Source organism: Pelodiscus sinensis, chromosome 9 (assembly GCF_049634645.1).
Source record: "Pelodiscus sinensis isolate JC-2024 chromosome 9, ASM4963464v1, whole genome shotgun sequence".
Taxonomy (NCBI): domain Eukaryota; kingdom Metazoa; phylum Chordata; order Testudines; family Trionychidae; genus Pelodiscus; species Pelodiscus sinensis.
This window is the reverse complement of record NC_134719.1, coordinates 30,874,049-30,893,842: the sequence shown is the minus strand read 5'-3', so window position 1 is coordinate 30,893,842 and position 19,794 is coordinate 30,874,049. Positions and strand designations below refer to the sequence as shown.

Sequence of the window (19,794 nt, the reverse complement as noted above, 5' to 3'; positions counted from 1 at the left end):
GGTGGAGGGTCCTGAGGCCCGGCTTTGCCCTGGGGACTCTCCCTGCCTGCCTCCCTTTTGTGGGAGGTTATTAACTTTCGTGCAATGGATGTGGGAGTGGCCGTGGCCAAAGAAATAGACACTGCTAAATAGATATCCTGGTACATTCATTAAGTAGGAACTGTGGCCAGTCATTTTGCTTCTAGTCAGTTGCAGGCCTGTCAAATTCATGGTCATGGAAAATGGCTCACAGACCATGATATCTGGTCTCCTCTTGTGAAATCTGGTCTTTCGTGTATTTCTTTCCTATATAGTACAGATTTCAGTGGGGGAGACCAGCATTTGTCATCTGTGGGGGAAATAACCCAAAAGGGAGTTGTGGGGCATCATAAGGTTATTTTAGGGGAGTTGCACTATTGCCATCCTTCTGTGTTGCCTTCAGAGCAGGTTGTCTGGGGAGCGGTGTCAGCTGGGTGCCCATCTCTGAAGGTGGTGCCCTGCCAGCAGCAGCGCAGAAAGAGGGGTGGCAATACTATACTATGCCACTCTTACTTCTGTGTTGCTGCCTGTGTTGCTGCCCTCAAAGCTAAGTTCCCAGCGCTGCTCTCAAGATGCCCAGATCTTAAGGCACAGCTACCACCTGCAGCAGCGCAGAAGTACCACTATCCTCCACTACTACTTTTTGTATCAGAACCCCTACAGCTACAATACTGTGAAATTTCAGATTTCATAAATCATGACATTTATGATTTTTAAAATCCTGTAATCATGATATTGACAGAGGGGACCATGTATTTGTTAGGCCCCATTCTTCCTCTGGGTCTGAGTTTTTGTTCATCTTGCTTTTTTGTCGGATTTTACATTTCATTGAACTGAACTATCAGTGATCCTTTAATTTCTGTCTCTCTCATTGCTAGTTTTATTTTCTATTATTTTTTGTTATGATGATGGAAATACAGATAGATGTTTTTACATCAACTTTTAATCTTTTTTCAGAATCAAGACAGGATGTCATCATCTGTGCATGTGCAGAATAACAATATTCTTCTGTCATAGTTGTATGTTCAACAAAAGCTGTCTTTTCCTGATGTTGCTGAGGTAAGTCAGTTCGTACTAATTGGATATAAAAATGGGAGTATCAGGTAGGAGAGTTTCCTATAAAAGAGAGTTATTTATGTTATTTTAAACTGACTAGACCCTAGCTTCAAATCAGACTGTAGACAGTAAGAAGAAGGGCTGCATTTGGGGTTTGATTTTTTTCAAAAGGTAAGAAGAAGTAATCCTGTGCCCAATTCCCCTTGAAAATCAGTGGGACCCTAGGCATTTTTGAAGAGTACTCTTTTTGTTTAGTAATGAACTCCAACTAATAAAGGACATATATAGGATAATTCATGAATGGAAGTTGCTTAATCACATCTCAAGCCACTGGGAAATAAATTCAGAGCAATTTATGAACATATATAAATGCACCACGACATGTTTATTAAAAGCAGCTACCGTATTTTCTTAAAAGGGGATTTGTGCAAGTTTGGCATAGGTAGAAGGGATCCCATATGCTAATTAAAGACTGCCTCTAAAAATTACCTATAGAAAAATTTGATTAATTCTAGTTTGTGCGTTTCTAGCTATGAACTTGGATACGTTAATACTAACCATTCCAAGATGCTGCTTAGAAAGGATTGAACTAATTTCAGTCACATTTATGTGCTTAGTTGTGCAATGTGTGAATATAGCTAAAATATTCTTATAGTGTATTAAGAACGTGTAAAAATTCAACATACTGGAATTTGATGCATTAAGCTCTATATATTTTATAGGAGTTACTTAAAAGGTTTATAAACAAGGTTTATATACAAGTAAATTTGCAAGTATTAAATTTATAGGTCCAATGGAGGAATTCACTCTTACAGAAATTGGGGCAACTATAAATTAATATTTAGTTAGCAGATTTTATTAAATGCTTTTTTTATTTTAATTTTGTTATTGCTTTGCTATACAAATATATAATTGTATAGAAAAAATTTATTCCTCCTGTATCTAAGTATCCTTCATAACCTGTACCATCAGTCAAAGAAGCAATGAGTTTACCATTGTTATTATTGTTCATTATTTATTTTAACATTTCTGACTGGAATTATCATAGATTCATTGAGTGTAAGGCCAGAAGGGACCATTTTGGACACCTTATGTGACATCATGCATTACACAGGCTGGAGGACTTCCCAGAATTAATTTGCTGTTTGAAGTAGAGCAGATTTTTTAGAAAAACAGCCCATATCATACAGATTAAAATATTAGCTATGATGGAGAACATAAGAATGGCCTGCCCAGGGCCGCAAGAGATGGGCGCCCGCCTGGTCTAGTGCGGAGATCATAGACCTCATTGAGGTTTGGGGGGAGGCCTCCAAAATCCACGATCTCCGCACTAGGCACAGGAAAGCGTCCGTTTAGGGCAGGATAGCTGCCAGCCTGGCCACCAAAGACCACATGCGAACCCAGGAGCAAGTTTGCATGAAAATCAAGTTGGTCCAGTGAGACCCCCGACTCTGAGCCCTGAGCTTAGAACATAAGAACCTAAGAATGGCTGTACTGGGTCAGACCAAAGGTCCATCTAGCCCAGTAGCCTGTCTGCCGACAGCAACCACCACCAGGTATCCCAGAGGGGATGGACCAAAGACAATGACCAAGCGATTTGTCTCGTGCCATCCATCTCCAGCCTTCCACAAACAGAGGCCAGGGACACCATTCCTACCCCCCCCCCCCGGCTAAAAGCACTCCATGGACCCAACCTCCATGAATTTATCTAACTTCTCTTTAATCTCTATTATAGTTCAAGCCTTCACAGCCTCCTGTGGCAAGGAGTTCCACAGGTTGACTATGCGCTGTGTGAAGAAGAGCTTTATTTTATTAGTTTTAAGCCTGCTACCCATTCACTTCATTTGGTGTCCTCTAGTCTTTCTATTATGGGAACTAATAAATAACTTTTCTTTATTCACCCTCTCCATACCACTCATGATTTTATATACCTCTATCATATCCCCCCTCAGTCTCCTCTTTTCTAAATTGAAAAGTCCCAGTCGCTTTTCCTCTCTTCATATGGGACCCATTTCAAACCCCTAATCATTTTAATTGACCTTTTCTGAACCCTTTCCAAGGCCAAAATATCTTTTTTGAGGTGAGAAGACCACATCTGTACGCAGTATTCAAGATGTGGGCCTACCATAGTTTTATACAGGGGCAGTAAGATATTCTGTGTCTTATTTTCTATCCCTTTCTTAATAATTCCTAACATCCTATTTTCCACACAGTGTGCAGCGACGGTCAAAAAGGCAGTTTTCAGAGAGCTATCCACGATAACTCCAAGATCTCTTTCCTGATTTGTCGTAGCCAAATTAGCCCCCATCATACTGTACGCATAGTTGGGGTTATTTTTTCCAACGTGCATTACTTTACACTTACCACATTAAATTTCATTTGCCATTTTGTTGCCCAGTCACTCAGTTTGGTGAGATCTTTTTGAAGTTCTTCACCATCAGCTTCTGTCTTGACTATCTTAAACAGTTTAGTATCATCTGCAAACTTTACCACCTTACTGCTTACCCCTTTCTCCAGATCATTTATGATTAAGTTGAACAGGATTGGTCCCAGGACTGACCCTTGGAGGACACCACTAGTTACCTCTCTCCTTTCTAAAAATTTACCATTTATTCCTACCCTTTGTTTCCTGTCTTTTAACCAGGTCTCAGTCCATGAAAGGACCTTTTAAACGTCCGCTAGTGCGGACTCCGTGCCGCTAGTCCGAACTACCATTACTCCTCGTTTCGGAACTACCTAGTCCGCGCGGCACAGAGTCCGCACTAGCGGACATTTAAAAATGGCGGCGCCCGGCTTTTTGCAAATGAAGCCCAGGAAATTCAAATTCCGGGCTTCATTTGCAACTCCGGTTGCCTACATTACCACCCTAGTTTGAACTAGGGTGGTAGTGTAGACATACTCTAGGAGAATAGTCTGTAGAGACAGAGATTATTGGGGAGAAAATTTGTACCATCTTTTAATTCCATTCTGTTTCCCAGATTAAAAGGGAAGATGGAAATTTGAATTAATCTTCAGAACTAACTCTGGTTCCATATTCTGGTTTATTCTCTTGTGATAGAGAATCTTTTTATTCAATTTTGGTTGTTATAGGTAGAAAATATATCTTGAAATAGACTAAAAACGTTTTCTAAGTTTTCAGCATACATGGAGGAGGACCCTAGAAAGCAGAACTGGAGTTCGTGTATGAAAGTTATGGATAAACATCAGACTGAACTGAACAAACTGTCACCCCAACTTAAAAGCAGATCACAGAAAAACTTCCTACAACAAAACCTGTGTGAAAGTGAAATGAGACGGTATGCTTCGGACAGGGAAAATACAATTACAGAATTTCATGAGACTAACAGTCTTCCTGTTCTTACCGCATTTATTTGTGCTTCTTTAGCTGTTCAATTCCATGCAGTGTGTTATAAATATAAATATCTTTGGTGGGAGCAATACATGCCTGGACAGAGGATTTGCTGAAGGCTTTGTCTTTAGATAGCATAGGCCAGGGCGGGCAATAATTTTTGATGCGGGGTCACTCCTAAAATTTGGTAAGTGGTCAAGGGCCACACTTTTCCATAATATTAATGTAGGAGGTGCGGGATCTAGGATGGAGGTTGGGTGCAGAAGCAAGCTTTGGGATAAGGGATTGGGATGAAGGAGAAGGTGTGGAATCTGAGAGGGAGTTTGGGTAAAGAAGGGAGTTGTAACCTGAAGAAGGAGAATGGTGTGCAGGAGGGAGCACAGGGGTTAGGGTTGTGACATTGGGTGGGAGGGGGTTGTGACCAGAACAAGGGATTGGGGTACAAGTTCTAGGGGAATGTGGGAAGGGGAGGAGGTAGAGGGTTTGGGTTATGTAGGCTAAGGGGACAAGAGGGGCAGAAGGTTTGGGGGAGGGAGGAGCTGGGAGGCCTGGGCTCATTGGTTCATGTGAATGACTACATGTAGCTCCACCCTGCACTGCTGCCTCTGATACAGAGGCAGCAGTGTGAGTTATGGGCAGGCAGGAGTTGGTATTTGCAGAGAGCCAGCTTAAACGCCGTCTCCCTGTGTACCGGCTCCTGGGGTGCTGCTTCCCCTCCCCCGTGTGTAACCACTGAAATTTTCATTGGTTGTATGTTTACTTGAATATACGCATTTTAACATCCCTAGGCAGGCTCCCTGCCTTGCTTGCCCCATACTGTCCTGTTTGCCTTTGAATAGCTGCAAGCCCAATGGGAGGTGGGGAGAAGGGTACTTCATGTGCTATCTGTTCTTCAAACAGATGGCTCCCATTGGCTGGAAACTGGCCAATGGGAGCTGTAATATTTTTCTGGCATGGGGCAGCGTACAAAGCCTCTTCCCCTCTCACTTCCCGAGGCTCGCAGACAAACAGGGTCATACAGCCAGCTGCTTTGAGTGTGTGTGGGAGCGGGGCAGGCAGGAAACCTACCTGAGGCTATCACTGTGCCAGTGGGCTCTATGGATCGTATTTTGCCCAGCCCTGGCATTGTGGCTTCTGTAGGTCATCTGAACAGAGATTAAGTTCACCCTGTAATAAGGAATTTTTTGAAAGTTCCATCCTGTTTGTGTTTTAACCCCAACATTGCTGTATTGTGCTAGTTCATGAGATCATGCAAGTGAAATTGGTTAGACTGTTTTCATTCCCCTTGGTTGAGTGAAATCCAAAAAGCAAACAGCTTAACAGATAAAAAATACATTTGATTTTCAACCGTTCATTTATATTCTGAACACAGTGCAGGTCATCTAAGGCATTATTAGTAATACTTAAATTTTGCTGTAAAGGTTTTTTTCTTTACATAAGGTAAATCCTAAAATTCTTACTTCCTCTGGCTTTAGATGACAGAATGAAGCAGGAAGAAAGTATTTCCATAATTATTCAATGCATATAATTTCTTATATGCAGATGAAAACGAATTAGTTAGCCTTCATATTAAGTGAACACTTTAGACCAAGATCTGAGGTTTTTACTCAGACAAAACTCTTGTTGATGTCTAGAATATTAAGTCAAGTTTCATAGTACAGATTGAACCTCTTTAAACTGGGACTCTGGTCCAGAGACACCATAGATTTTCCAAGACCAGAAAGTCCCACGGCAGCAAAATCCCTCATCTGGGACCAGTCAGGTCCTAACAGTGCTGCATAAGGGAGGTCCAACCTATATAGATTTGAGAAAATTCTGCCTTTGGTTAATAAGTATGCGTGAAGTGGGAAAGTTTATGTTTTTTACACGCACACGCACACACACACACACAAAGAATATGTATAGTCAGTGCAATTTGATTTCTATTAAGTTCCTCTTGTGAATAGGTTGAAAGAAGATGCCCTTAATGAAAATGTCACGTTCCAGGAAAAACTTCTTGAAGCACAGATGGCAGTCAATTCAACAGAAATGTTTTTGCCTTTGTTTAAAGTCACTATTGCTGCGATGACAAATGTAAGTTTCTCTGTTTTGCTGTATTTTAATACTATACCAAAATTTGTGTACATATTTACCATCAGAATTCTTAAGTGTGTTAGTGTGCTAGGACATTCTGTACATACATTTTTTTTATTGGCTTCTCATTTCTGCCAAATTAAACGTTTATAATAAAAATCCTTACTGTTTAACTGATATGGTTGATTAGAAAAATACTCTAAATGTTGACTGACACAGTGACATCTGAGTCTGTAGTTATATATCTTCAAATATGAGCTTTGAGAGATCTGAATGTTTATTTTATCTCAAATGTTAATTCTGCATCTATATCTATATATAGCGCTCTCTCTCTCTCTCTCTCTCTCTCTCTCTCTCTCTCTCTCTCTATATATATATATATATAGAGAGAGAGAGAGAGAGAGAGAGAGAGAGAGAGAGCGCTATATATAGATATAGATGCAGAATTAACATTTGAGATAAAATGTTATCCATATAGAGAGAGAGAGAGAGAGAGAGAGCGTGCATGCTCTCTCTATATATAAAAGTTTAAAAGTCAACATTCTACACTATTTCACTGCTGATTATTTTATCAGAAACTAGGGATTTTAAATAATATTTAATTTAATAATTGTGTAAGCACAAAAAATCTTATCGGTTACACCATTATTCAGTGGTCTCCAGGGATGGGGCTAACAGTTAACGCCACTGGAGGGGAGCCCGCTACCACCCTGTGCTGCTGCCCCCTCTGTATCAAGAGCAGGGAAGGGGGCAGACAGGTTTTTAAGCCGGCTTTCCCCGAACACAAACTCCTGCCTGCCCCTCCCCACTGCCTTTGTGGAAGGCAGCAATGGGAAGAGTAGGTGGCACAGGGAACTGGCTTGAAAGCTGGCTTCCCTCATTTAGTGGCTTCTGCCTGCCCCCTCACACTCAGCACCGCTACCTCTCTATCACAGGCAGCAGCCCAGCGGGAGAGGGGCAGGTAGCTCCACGTGATCCTGTGCTCCCACCTTCACCCCATTTGGGGTCGATAAGCCCATGCTTATCAGTTAATGGTTTAAATGACTATAGGCTAACATCTCTAGCAGAAACATGTGGCTACTGTATATTGTGGGTTTGGGAGCAGAACTTGAGTACATTTTTATCTTTTTTCCCAATTGCACCTTGTTTATAAACAATATTGTATAGTAGATAGTAAAAAAAATTATGCTTTTTAAAAATATTTTCAAGTAAGGATTTTGATATGTGTAACCTGTTGAGTACAAATAAATAATTACTATTTTAAGTTTATAAAATAAATATTCTAACAATCAAGATATGTTGATTTCTACATTTCTTTAGGGCTAATCTGAGTTGTCATTAGGAAATCACTTTTCTGAGCCACAGAGTTAACATTTCCAGTAGTACAGTAGAGTCCCTATCATCCGACCTAAACGGGACCGACACATGGTCGGATTACCGAATATGTCGGATGATACAGACTCTACTGTAGAGAGCAAAGGAACAGCTGAACAAAGTCCCCGCAAAGCAGCATCAGCTGTTCCATTGCTCTCTAGGAGCAGCTGCTGCAGCTTCTTCCTGGATGCTTCCAGGCAGCAGCGGCATCAGCTGTTCCCTTGCTCTCTAGGAGAAGCTGCTGCCGGGATGCTTCCAGGCAGGAGCGGCAGCAGCAGCTTCTCCTAGAAAGCAAGGAAACAGCTGATGGGGCAGCAAGCGGGACGTTCTCTCGCCCCATAGCCCACGCTGTATCCGACCCAACTTTGTCCCCGGGAGCTGCAGGGTCAGATAAAGCGGAGTGTTGGATTACTGGGTGTCGGTTAATCCGGACTCCACTGTACTTCAGTTTCTCTCCAGCTAGAGATAAAATATCATGAATACATATGTGCAAATCAAGATGAAATAACTTCCTAAAAAGTCTGCTGTCTGAGTTTACATTGTTATGTGTGGAGCAGCTTAACTAGCTTGATTTAAATAGATTTCCCCCCTAAGAGAAGAAAACTGGGCCTTTTTTCAGCAAAAAAAAAAAAAGTTAAATTAGAGTAGCACATATGCCTTTTACAAACTTTGAAGAGTAAATATTGAATTGTTTAGTATTAGATACCAAAATGTTTAAATTCTAATCTATACAATATTTTGCATATTCATTATGATATTTTGCAGTTTACTTAAAACAGTTTTATGTTTTATATATTTTAAAGCTAAATTTTAAATGTGATATTATTGCTGCTTTGGGGAAATATTTTACACTTACACTATGTTTGTTTATCAGGTGTGTAACCTTCCTACATCAGATATAATTAAGATTTCTAAACAAGAGGATTTACTGATAAAGGAATTAGAGACTCTAAAGCATGTAAAAGAGTTGTTACTGCATCTGCTTAGAACAACGGAGCATAAAGAAGTAAGATGACCCAAAGCAATCTTGGGGAAGCTTAACAGTGAACGTAAACACATTTTATTTTTTTCCTGATCTTTTTCAATAGTGTTTTGAAAAAGAGAAATAAATAGCCATTCACAGAACGTGCAAAATCATTTTGTTTCAAATATTTATTGTTCGAATCAACAGAGTTCCTTTTCACACTATAGTAGACTTCCGATAATCCGGCACCCTTGGGATCCAGGTGGTGCTGGATTATCAGAAATGCTGGACTATCAGGAGGTACTCTGGCAGGGGCGGGTCTCGTCGGACGGGAAGCGGGGGAGAGGGCAGGGGTGTGCCAAACCCTCCCTCCTGCTGCAGGGAGGCAGAGCCTGCGAGTGGTGGAAGAGGAGAGACGGTGACAGGCAGGCAGCCGCATTCAGGACGTTCTGGTCAGTTACAGTCACTCCGGCTGGATCCACAGCCGACACGCAGTTAATGTAATTTTCTTCTCTGCTTCCGGGGGGGGGGAGGGGAGGTCGGTGGGAGAGGGGGAGGGGGAGGGGGAGGAGGAAGGGGCGAGGGTGTACCAAAGCAGCCGCATTCAGGACGTTCTGGTCAGTTACAATCACTCCGGCTGGATCCGCAGCCGACGCGCAGTTAATGTAATTTTCCTCTCTACTGCCGGTGGGGGGAGGGGTGGGGGCAAGGTAGGGGTCGGTGGGAGAGGGGGAGGAGGAGGGGGTGAGTTAAAGTACATTAACTGCGTGTCGGCTGTGGATCCAGCCTGAGTGATTGTAACTGACCAGAACGTCCTGACTGCGGCTGCTTTGGCACACCCTCGCCCCTTTCCCACCAACCCCTACCTTCCCATGCCCCCCCCACCCCCCCCCCCCGGTAGTAGAGAGGAAAGTTACATTAACTGCGTGTCGGCTGTGGATCCAGCCACAGTTAATCAATTACTCTAACAACTTGAAGCAGCTGCCGAAGCACTTCCGGGTTGCAGTTGGTGCCGGACCATCAGGCGTACCGGACCACTGGATGCCGGACCACCTGAGTTTTACTGTACTTTAAATATCTTTCTATTGTATGGGGAAGATTAACCTCTTTGGGGAAATCTATGCTATGCTTGTATAGTATTGTAAATATAATAGAATATTCATTATTTCCTTTATACAGGCAGTCCCCGAGTTATGCGGATCCGACTTATGTAGGATCCGCAGTTACGAACAGGGTTTTTCTCGCCTTGGAGGACAGGAGCGGCGGGACACCCAGATGCGCTGCGGTCCCGCCGCCCGCCTCCGGGGCAAGAAAAGCTGCTCCGCGTCACCCGGGTCGGCTGGGGGGGGAGCCCCCCCCGCAGCATACCAGGGAGACGCTGAGCAAAGCCGCTGAGCAAAGCCGCGGAGCACGGGGGCAGCACGTCTGGGCTGTCCCACTGCCCCCGTGCTCCGTGGCTTTGCTCTGCATCTCCCTGGTCTGCTGGAGACCAGCAGACCAGGGAGACGGGGAGCAAAGCCTTGGAGGACGCCGGCAGTGGGACAGCCGCGGCTTGTCTGGGCTGTCCCGCTGCCCCCATGCTCCGTGGTTTTGCTCCGCGTCTCCCTGGTCTGCTGGAGACCAGCAGACCAGGGAGACAGGGAGCAAAGCCTCGGAGGAGGCCGGCAACGGGACAGCCGCGGCGCGTCTGAGCTGTCCCGCTGCCCGCGTGCTCCGCGACTTTGCTCCGTGTCTCCCTGGTCTGCTGGTCTCCGCGTCTCCCTGGTCTGCTGGTCTGTGCGTCTCGGTCCGCCGCCCGCAGGCTTTTCTCTGGACGCCTATGGTAGAGCAGCTGGGGCGCTGCCGGTTGGTCCCGTAGCGCTGCTCTGGGCGCTACTGGACCAACCCGGTAGCACCCCAGCTGCTCTGCCCCAGGCGTCCCCAAGTCAGCTGCTGCTGAAACTGACCAGCGCTGACTACAGGAAGCCGGAGGCAGAGTTGCTCTGCCCCAGGCTTCCTGGAATCAGCCGCTGATCAGTTTCAGCAGCAGCTGACTTGGGGACGCCTGAGGTTCTTAAGTTGAATCTGTATGTAAGAACTGGCGTCCAGATTCAGCCTGTTGAAACTGATCAGCGGCTGATTCCAGGAAGCCCGGGGCAGAGCAACTCTGCCTCGGGCTTCCTGTAGTCAGCCACTGGTCAGTTTCAGCAGCGGCTGAATCTGGATGTCAGTTCCGACTTACATACAGATTCAACTTAAGAACAAACCTACTGTCCCTATCTTGTACGTAACCCGGGGACTGCCTGTATGTAAATCTTTATGCATAAGTGTATTTCCTAAATGAGACAGAATAGGAATGCCTGACTACAAAAAAGTGTTAAGTTTTTAAGAAGAGAAAAATGTTCCCCCCCTCCCCTCCCAAAGTCTATGCACATAGAATAATCAACAGAGAAGAGGAAATTTAAAAAGAAAAAGACTATTAAGAGAATAATAATTGGTAAAAGGGAGACAGAGAAAGAAGAAGATTGAAGCAATAGAAAGCATTATATTACTAGTAATAATATGATTAATAGTCTTTGTGTTTGAATGCCTGTAATTCACAGGTGTTTGTATTCGAACAAAACCAAACATACATATAGAGTCAATTCCTAAAGTGGACACTGTACACAAGTATGCAATGGCTCTGTTAAAATGCTCTCTAAAGCTTCCCTCTCACTGCTCACCCAGCGTATACCATGCTTCTAAAATCCAGCTAAGCGCACTCTGTAATATGGATAGCAGTTCTAAGAATGCTTCTCTCATCTGCTTTCCCTTTTGCTTCTTTTTGTTGCTTTCTGATCCCTCTGTAGTTTGACACCTAATTTGTTGATCATCATTCAGTATTCATATTGGGCCTGGTCCCATGCTGTTTGAGTCATCTAAACTTCCTAGGAAGACAGTGGGCCCATCATCTGAAGTTAAAATATTTGGGATTTACTTAACTGGAATTTTCATCAATTAGGATGAAATTACATCAGAGCTTTGATAAAATAAGGACAACCTTGAGTGCAGAATTATGTAACTGATGATTTTGTGATGGTTATTAGCTACATAAATGGTTTTGCCATTGCAAGTTTATTTGTATTGGTGATAGAAGTTAAAATTGTGGCACATAAGATGTTGGTGGAATCTGGAGATAATCTTAGTTGCCATCAAACGATATTTTCAGAAACTCTTAAGTAAATGCTTCATGCTATCTTTAAAATAGATGAATGGAATACATACTTTTGGTGACAAAGAAAATAAATAACTATGGCATGTAAGTGATATTCCATTTTAAAATAATCAGTGTTACATATAGAATTAATCTTGGTTTGTTTTCCCCTATTCATAAACGCTGCACTTAGTTAACTGAACCTCTAAGGCACGGGTTCCCAAACTGGGGGGTGTGCCCCCCTGAGGAGGTGTGAAGAAATTCCAGGAAGGGTGCGAGGCGAACCAGCTCCCCTCCTTTAAATTCTCCCCCACCACCATGTTTTCTGTTATTTTTGTTTTTCCGCTACAGTCAGTTGCTTTTTGTTTGGTTCAACAAGTTTTGCTGTTACTGGGGGGAGTGGGGAACGTGAGGGTTTTTCAAAAATCAAAAAGGGGGCATGATGCCAAAAAGTTTGGGAACCACTGCTCTAAGGCCAGGTGTACACTGGCAGAGAAAATCAATGCAAGATATGCAACTCCTGCTACATGAATTGCATACTTGGAATTGACATACCTTGCATCAGTTTTCTGGGGTGGCCCCAGAGAGGAAAATTGATGGGAGAAATGCTCCCACTGACTTCCTTTATTCCTCATAATAGCAAGGAGTACCAGCACCAAAAGGGACACCTTCAGCATTCATTTTAGCAGGTCTTTACTAAATTCACTAAATCATACTCTGGGGGCTCGGTTGCTAGAGTGTCAATCCTCTGGAAAGTGGAGACATGGCCTAAGATATTTCCCACTAATTGTCAGTAATCATGCATGTCAAAGTAAATTTCTTGCTAATAGTATTTCATATGTATCTATCGCTATTCTGAGTATGCTAAATCAGCAACTTTCATATGCTATCAAATAATCCATTTTTAAAATATTCGTGATTTTTTTTCTGTTTCTAATTTGCAGATAAGTAGTAAACATATCGATGTTTTGATGCACAAGTTAACTGAAAGTGAAAATGAAAATGATGTAAGTAAATTACATTTTCTGGCTCTTTACCCTATCAAGCATGCCAAACAGTGAAATCCTAAATCTCATACAATTTCACTAGACAACTGCCAGACCTAGAAACAGGATGGCTGCGTGGTCTTTTTGTCTTGCTCTCGCATCTATGTGTTTATTAGTACACCTGCCTGGCTCCCACCCAATTTCCATCATTTTGTTTCTTCATTAGCCATTTTACACTTATTACACTTCATTAGCCATGGTAACACTTATTGCATAGAGTTTAATGTGCTGTATATAGGATAATGTAGAGCATATTAAACTCTGTGTAATAAGCATGAGAATAAGTTTATCATGTTGTTCATCCATGTAATTCCAGAGTAACTGTACAGTCTCTGTGCTAAAGGATAAATGGGCACAAATCAGCCCTCAAGCAAGGTAGCTTATATAAAGCTGAAGGAGACCACTTAACATCCCTGGACACTCCGTAATGGATTTAAAAGTAGCCATCCTTCTATAAAAAGCAACTTCCAACCAGACTACAAAGAGAAACAGCAGAGCTGCAATTCATTTGCAAGTTCAATACAATCAAATTAGGACTGAATAAGAATTTAGAATGGTCATCTCACTACAAATAGTGATAGAGATGCATCCGTGTTAGTCTGGTCTAGCTGAAAGAAAAGACAGGACTATGCCGCACTTTAAAGACTAACCATCTTGTTAAGTCTTTAAAATGCTGCATAGTCCTGTTTTTTGTTTCATCTCACTACAAAAGCAGTTTCCCCTCTCTTGGTATTCACACCTCATCATCAGCTACTGTGAATGAGCCACAGCCACCCTGAATCAATTGGCCTTATTAGCACTGGTCCTTACACTTGATAAGTAACTTGAGAGGGCTAATAATAATAATAATAAGGGGCTGGTTATTTCGAAATAATAACTCCTGCTTTCCTTGGGGAATAAGCTTATTCAATACAGTTAATTCAGGAGTTGTTATTTTGAAATTACATTGGTATAATTGAGACAAATGTGTTGCTCTGTTTCTTTAAAATGAGATGTTATTTTTGCTTTAATGATAGATCATTCAAGTGCCTTGTCTTTTTATTCTGTCATAAATTGACAAGCAATATAAAGGCAGGAGAAGTTATGAATCCATTATCTCTCCATTACTATTTTTGATATAGTTAATGTAATGTTTCCATTCCATCATGAGGTCACGTTCCTGCCCACGTGGTAGCACTCATGATCAAACAATACAGTTTTAAGAAAGCAAAAAATACTAAAACTTGTGTACCTTCTGGTTCATTTCCCTAAATGCCATCTGACACAAATGAGAAACTACAATACAGTGTACAAGTACTTAGAGCAGTAACTATCTGGATTCATCTCTCTAACTCTATGAAAACAATGACAAGAGAAGTTTTAACAATGTCGTGCAACTTCAGTATTACAAAGAAATGTAAAATTCTACCAGTACCCTTTTTATCATTTTAAAACAAAGTAATTAGAAGTTTAAGTTCAATTTACTCCAGTGCTGAGGAGGCATAACAAGATGGTTAGCTGAAAGGGGTGAAAGGAGGCATAACAAGATGGTTAGCTGAAAGTGCTAAATATCTCAGGTAATAAGTATTATCTTCATTTTATAAAGAGGGTAAATGGAGGCCCAGGGTAGTATATGTTTGTTTTTAAAGGACCCTGATATTCAGCCATTTAGGCAACCTGAACTATATGGCTACGTCTACACTGGCCCCTTTTCCGGAAGGGGCATGTAAATTTCAGCAGTCGTCGTAGGGAAATCCGCGGGGGATTTAAATATCCCCCGCGGCATTTAAATAAAAATGTCCGCCGCTTTTTTCCGGCTTTTAAAAAAGCCGGAAAAGAGCATCTAGACTGGCCCCGATCCTCCGGAAAAAGTGCCCTTTTGAAGTAGGAATAAGAGCCTCCGGAAAAGGGCACTTTTTCCGGAGGATCGGGGCCAGTCTAGACGCTCTTTTCCGGCTTTTTTAAAAGCCGGAAAAAAGCGGCGGACATTTTTATTTAAATGCCGCGGGGGATATTTAAATCCCCCGCGGATTTCCCTACGACGACTGCTGAAATTTACATGCCCCTTCCGGAAAAGGGGCCAGTGTAGACGTAGCCTATGTGTCCATAAAAGGGTTGCTTATGGAACTCTACCAGTTGGGACAGGGGCAGAATATGGCTGTTGGGTCTGAAAACCATTCAGCCAACAAACCTTTCAATAGAGATCAAATCTTTAAACTTACTTTCTGATGAAGACGAAGTAACCTTTATAAAAAGGAGCTCTTCTCTCAAAAATAACATTACTTTTACTTTGTTCATAAATATTGACTGGCTCTTTGTTAAGGTTGGTTTCGTTTGTTTTTTTACTCACCAGAGTAGCATCCCATTCTTATTTTATTCCTTTTTCTCGCTTTTCCCTTATTTCTGTCCTGTGTCCTTACTCCCTTGTTTTCTCTTCAAAGGTAATTTTTAAAAAGCAGAATTAAAAAAAAATCATCAGTAAATGAAGTTTATGAGTATACGTCAATAATTTCATTTGCAATGAATTGACAAAATTTGACAAAAAGAGTGTCCCAGAACAAATTCCAGTAATACAAGTCAATATTGTACAGTAATTCCTAGCTTAACACATGCCTGCTTAACACGTTTTCGTGATAGCATGATTTTTTTTAGGGAATATTTTTCGAACAACACGAACCATCCCCGCAATAATACGATTTCCCCTACTGGCCTGATGGTCGCCAGCAGCTGCGCGGGGCTTCCCCTGCCTCCCTGCAAAGCAGCGGAGGTTCGCCGCTCGCCAGGCTGTTCCCTGGTGACCCCCCTCTGGCAAGATGCTTTGCTCTATTCCTCTGCCCCCTTCTTGCAGCCGGCGGCTGGGTTTCCCCAGCTGGCCAGTCACCGGCAGTTGCGCGGGGCTTCCCCCTGCTTCCAGAGGTTTGCCACTCGCCGCGCCATTCCCCAGCGACCCCCTCTGGGGATGCTTCGCTCCCTCTCCTCCTCCCCCGGCTTGCAGCCGGTGGCTGGTCTCCGGCAGCTGCGCGGGGCTTCCCCTACCTCCCTGCAAAAGTGGCAGAGGTTCGCCACTCACCGTGCCGTTCCCCGGCAATCCCCTCTGGCCAGATGCCTTGCGTCCGACAAGGAGGGGTTGCTGGGGAATGACGTGGTGAGCAGCGAACCTCCGCCGCTTTGTAAGGAGGCAGGAGAAGCCCCACGCAGCTGCCGGCAACCGGCCAGCTGGGGAGACCCAGCCGCCGGCTGCAAGCAGGGGGCAGAGGAGAGGGAGTGAGGCATCTGGCCAGAGGGGGTCGCCAGGGTACAGCGCGGCAAGCGGCGAACCTCCACCGCTTCGCAAGGAGGCAGAGGAAGTCCTGTACAGCTGCAGGCGACCGGCCAGCTGGGGAAACCCAGCCGCCAGCTGCAAGCCCCTCCCGTCTTTCCTTTCCCTTCTCCAGAGCCAAACACCTCCTGTCCCTGCTATAACCCAGTCTCCTTTCTCCCCCAAGCTTGTCCTGGTCCCAGCTGCTAACAAGTGCAGGCCGGAGCTGCAAGCGCACAGGGGCTTGAAACGCAACCCCCACTTTTTCTGTTATTTTCAATGGGAAAATTGACCCCGCATAACACATTTTCACTTAGCACGATAATTTTCTGAAACGTATCTGCTATGTTAAATGAGGAATTACTGTATATCCGCTAAATGTAGGTACCCAATTATGTTCTTTGTGCATCTATGCACTTATATTTATGTCCCTCCTTTGAAAAACTTGTATTCTTATGTTTAGGTTTACAGTTTCTTTGCTTCTAAGCATCAACTTCAATTGCTTGTGTCACTGGAAATGAGAACTCAATTATTCTAATAAACTATATTTTTATATGTGTAATTTGGGTGCCCTTCTATGAAAACGTAGCCCAAAATGTGCATATAAAGATCTTTTAAGTTTGTATTCATTTTCTTTCATACAGGGTCTCAGAAAAGAAATGCTTATAACAGAGAGGCGTATTGTAGAGCTTTCTTCTCGGCTTCAACTGGAAAAAGTAAGTCAGTTTCCCCCTCAGAAGGGATGTTTAATCTCAGAGTGATAAATTCTTACCCCAAAACTTCTAATTTTTCAAATCGTCAGAAGTATAATATTTAATTTGAAAGATTACATGAAAAGTTATTCCTGTGGGCCAGTGTTTCTCACAGGGATAGACCCGTGCCAGGAAGTTCGGCTCCAGATTTTTTTTAATTGTGATTCAACTCCAACCCCACCCTCCAACAGTCAGTGTGAGGGATGGCTCTGGAGGGGGAGGCTGATTTGGCTCTAATTGCCATTTCTCATTTAAGGTTAGGTTTTGGCTAATGCTTCACGTATGCAGAAGCTAGAGAAGAGAGTACAAAAGCCCCCCTCTATTTTGTCTCTGTACAGGGGCTGTTCACAGTCCCCCTCCTTGTGCTTTTTTAATTCATAACTACTGAAGGCTATTGCTGACAAAAGTGCTAACCTTGACAACATGTGTAAATAAAGGTCTCTTACCCACCGTACCAGACAAGGGAGCTGGTTTCATGAAAAGAGAGGATGGGAGGAAAAGCACCAATTATACTCAATAAAACGGTATGCCAGTTCTAGACAGTGCTTTGGTGAGGGTATTATGTTGGAGTATGAGTTTGCAATCCATTTCACAATTATATTGTGCATACCCACAGAGTATGTATATGTTATAAATCAATTATACAAAAAGAAATAGAGCTTCTATGACAAGAATGCATAAACTAAATTTGTGTTTGGTTTTTTTGCATAGGCAAATGCTCTAAAAGCAGACCACCTATCAAAGTCAGTAGGAGCTGTACATTCCCACCTGCAATGCCAGATTCAAAAAAAGGAGGCTGAGAATGATCAGTTGAAAGCAAAAATACAGGTTACAAATTTTTTTTATTTAACTTTAGTTCATTGGTAAATTAATGAAAAGTAGGAGGCTGTGCCCTGTGCTCACTGTACTCCCTAACCCCCTCCCTCCCTGGCAGCTTTCGCAGCCAGAGAGTATGTGAGTGTAATGACATCCAGAGAGTGTGAAAGCATGATGACATCATTCTGTCACCCGGCAGGAAAATATTTTTTATATATAGAAAGAGATATATTGTGGCCAGAGGGCCAATTTTAATTAGAAGTTATCCGTCAAATCCTAACATGTCACTTGCTATTATTAAATTTAATTCCTGTAATAGACTTTAAAATTAGAATAGAAAATCCCAAACCAGTAAAAATAAAAATAATGGAAATACAAATTTCTTGAGATGCGGTTGGACAGTGTTCTTAATTACAAATGAGTTTTATGAATGTTCAGCACTTACACTATCGATACTTTTTACACCGTTCTATGAGTGTCTAAAGTAAGGCGTTTATCCTGCAAACACTTTCATATGTGCTTAACTTGAAGCATATAAGTAATCCTACTAAAAAGGATGCAGTTATTCCCACACTTAAAGTAAACATGTATGGAAGTATTTGCAGGATCAGGGCCTAATAAAGGGACATATATTCAGTTTTAATAACCAGAGAGCATTAACAGAAGCTGTCAGTGTTGGAAGACTTCAAGGGTTGATCTGGTGGTTGCAACGAAGGGGACAGACTGTATTTGAAATTTGCACGGAATGTGGAATTTAAATTTGAGAAGGGAAGTTGACTTAAAACTGGACTATATTAACTTTTATCTTCTCAAATTTTCCTGATACCTTACCATCAATCTGCTGGTCAGCTGCTTGTTATTATACACTTAATAAAAAAGAGAAGTCTTTGTATGAATATAAGCTTCTGTTCACTTTTCAGCTTAGAATAAAAAGATTGTTCCCTCGTACTGAAAAAAGTTGAGAAAACTTTCTCTAGTGAACACACTTTCAGTGGGCCAAACTTAAAGCAGGTCTGCTACTGCTGAAAATACAAAATGCCAAGCTTTTTTTTTAATTTAAACTTATTCTTGCCAGTATGCTAAGTAGAATCATAGGGCTGGAAGAGACCTCAGGATGTCATCAAGTCCAGCCCCCTGCCGAAGGCAGGACCAATCCCGACTAAATCAACCCAGCCAGGGCTTTGTCAAGCCGAGGCTTAAAAACCTCTAAGGATGGAGATTCTACCATCTCCCTTGGTAACCCATTCCAGTGCTTCACAACCCTCCTAGAAAAACAGTTTTTCCTAATATCCAACCAAGATCTCTCCTGCTGTAACTTGAGACCATTGCTCCTCGTTCTGCCATCCGTCACTACTGTGAACAGCCATCCTTTTTGGAACCTCCCTTCAGGAAGTTGAAGGCTGCTATCTGATCCCCTCTTACTCTTCTCTTCTGCAAACTAAACAAACCCAAATCCCTCAGTCTCTCCTCCTAGGTCATGCGCTCCAGCCCCCTAATCATTTTGGTTGCCCTCCGCTGGACCCTCTCCAATGCATCCACATCCTTTCTATAGTGGGGGCCCCAAAACTGGACACAATGCTCCAGATGTGGCCTCACCAGAGCTGAATAAAGGGGAATAATCACTTCTCTAGATCTGCTGGCAGTGCTCCTCCTAATGCAATTTAATATGCCATTAGCCTTCTTGGCTACAAGGGCACACTGTTGACTCATATCCAGCTTCTCATCCACTATAATCCCCAGGTCCTTTTCTGCAGAACTGCTACTGAGCCATTCGGTCTCCAGCCTGTAACAATGCTTGGGATTTTTCCGTCCCAAGTGCAGGACTCTACACTTGTCCTTGTTGAACCTCAGTAGATTTCTTTTGGCCCAATCCTCTAGTCCAGGGGTTCCCAAACTT

The 19,794-nt window shown here is 42.8% G+C and overlaps 1 protein-coding gene across 15 annotated transcripts in view; it reads left to right on the top strand.

Annotated features, from left to right (window-relative positions):
* The window catches only part of ODF2L (outer dense fiber of sperm tails 2 like), a 53,962-nt gene that overhangs the window by 611 nt on the left and 33,557 nt on the right, over nucleotides 1-19,794 (top strand). For 9 of the 15 annotated variants that reach the window (XM_075936395.1, XM_075936392.1, XM_075936393.1 and 6 more), the window contains exons 2-8: nucleotides 976-1,077; nucleotides 4,207-4,370; nucleotides 6,370-6,496; nucleotides 8,745-8,876; nucleotides 12,951-13,013; nucleotides 16,974-17,045; nucleotides 17,793-17,909. In XM_075936395.1, the coding sequence (XP_075792510.1) occupies nucleotides 4,219-4,370; nucleotides 6,370-6,496; nucleotides 8,745-8,876; nucleotides 12,951-13,013; nucleotides 16,974-17,045; nucleotides 17,793-17,909 (663 nt within the window). In that variant the 5' untranslated portion in view covers nucleotides 976-1,077; nucleotides 4,207-4,218. Of the gene's footprint in view, nucleotides 1-4; nucleotides 141-975; nucleotides 1,078-4,206; nucleotides 4,371-6,369; nucleotides 6,497-8,744; nucleotides 8,877-9,210; nucleotides 9,287-12,950; nucleotides 13,014-16,973; nucleotides 17,046-17,792; nucleotides 17,910-19,794 lie in introns of those variants that run through there. The other 6 variants (XM_075936400.1, XM_075936398.1, XM_075936396.1 and 3 more) reach the window with 4 other exon arrangements.